This window comes from Penaeus monodon, chromosome 24 (genome assembly GCF_015228065.2).
Source record: "Penaeus monodon isolate SGIC_2016 chromosome 24, NSTDA_Pmon_1, whole genome shotgun sequence".
Taxonomy (NCBI): Eukaryota; Metazoa; Arthropoda; class Malacostraca; order Decapoda; family Penaeidae; genus Penaeus; species Penaeus monodon.
Genome location: NC_051409.1, coordinates 15,075,586 through 15,075,825, shown reverse-complemented (window position 1 = coordinate 15,075,825; position 240 = coordinate 15,075,586). Strand labels below are relative to the sequence as shown.

General features: G+C 60.0%; 1 protein-coding gene across 1 annotated transcript in view; it reads left to right on the top strand.

Moving 5' to 3' along the window:
* LOC119588873 overlaps positions 1-240 on the top strand; it is a 72,360-nt gene that overhangs the window by 3,756 nt on the left and 68,364 nt on the right. The window contains exon 4 of the mRNA XM_037937512.1: positions 18-164. Within this exon, the coding sequence (XP_037793440.1) occupies positions 18-164 (147 nt within the window). The remainder of the gene's footprint in view (positions 1-17; positions 165-240) is intronic.

The window sequence follows — 240 nt, the reverse complement described above, 5'->3', positions numbered from 1 at the left end:
CCACACCCCTTCACCAGGCCGTCTCCTCCTTCGAGGACTCCCGTAGGTCTAACCTGAAGGAGAAACGCCGCATGAAGAAGGACCGGGAAGCCTCAGCAGCTGTACCAGACCAGACTTTTGACTGCAGTCGCTGCGGCCGGACATGCCTGTCCCGCATCGGTCTTGTCAGCCACCAGCGCGCCTGCAGTCGACGTGGACAGCCCCTTTCATAATCTTCGTTCGCGAAGCCAAGCCATGATG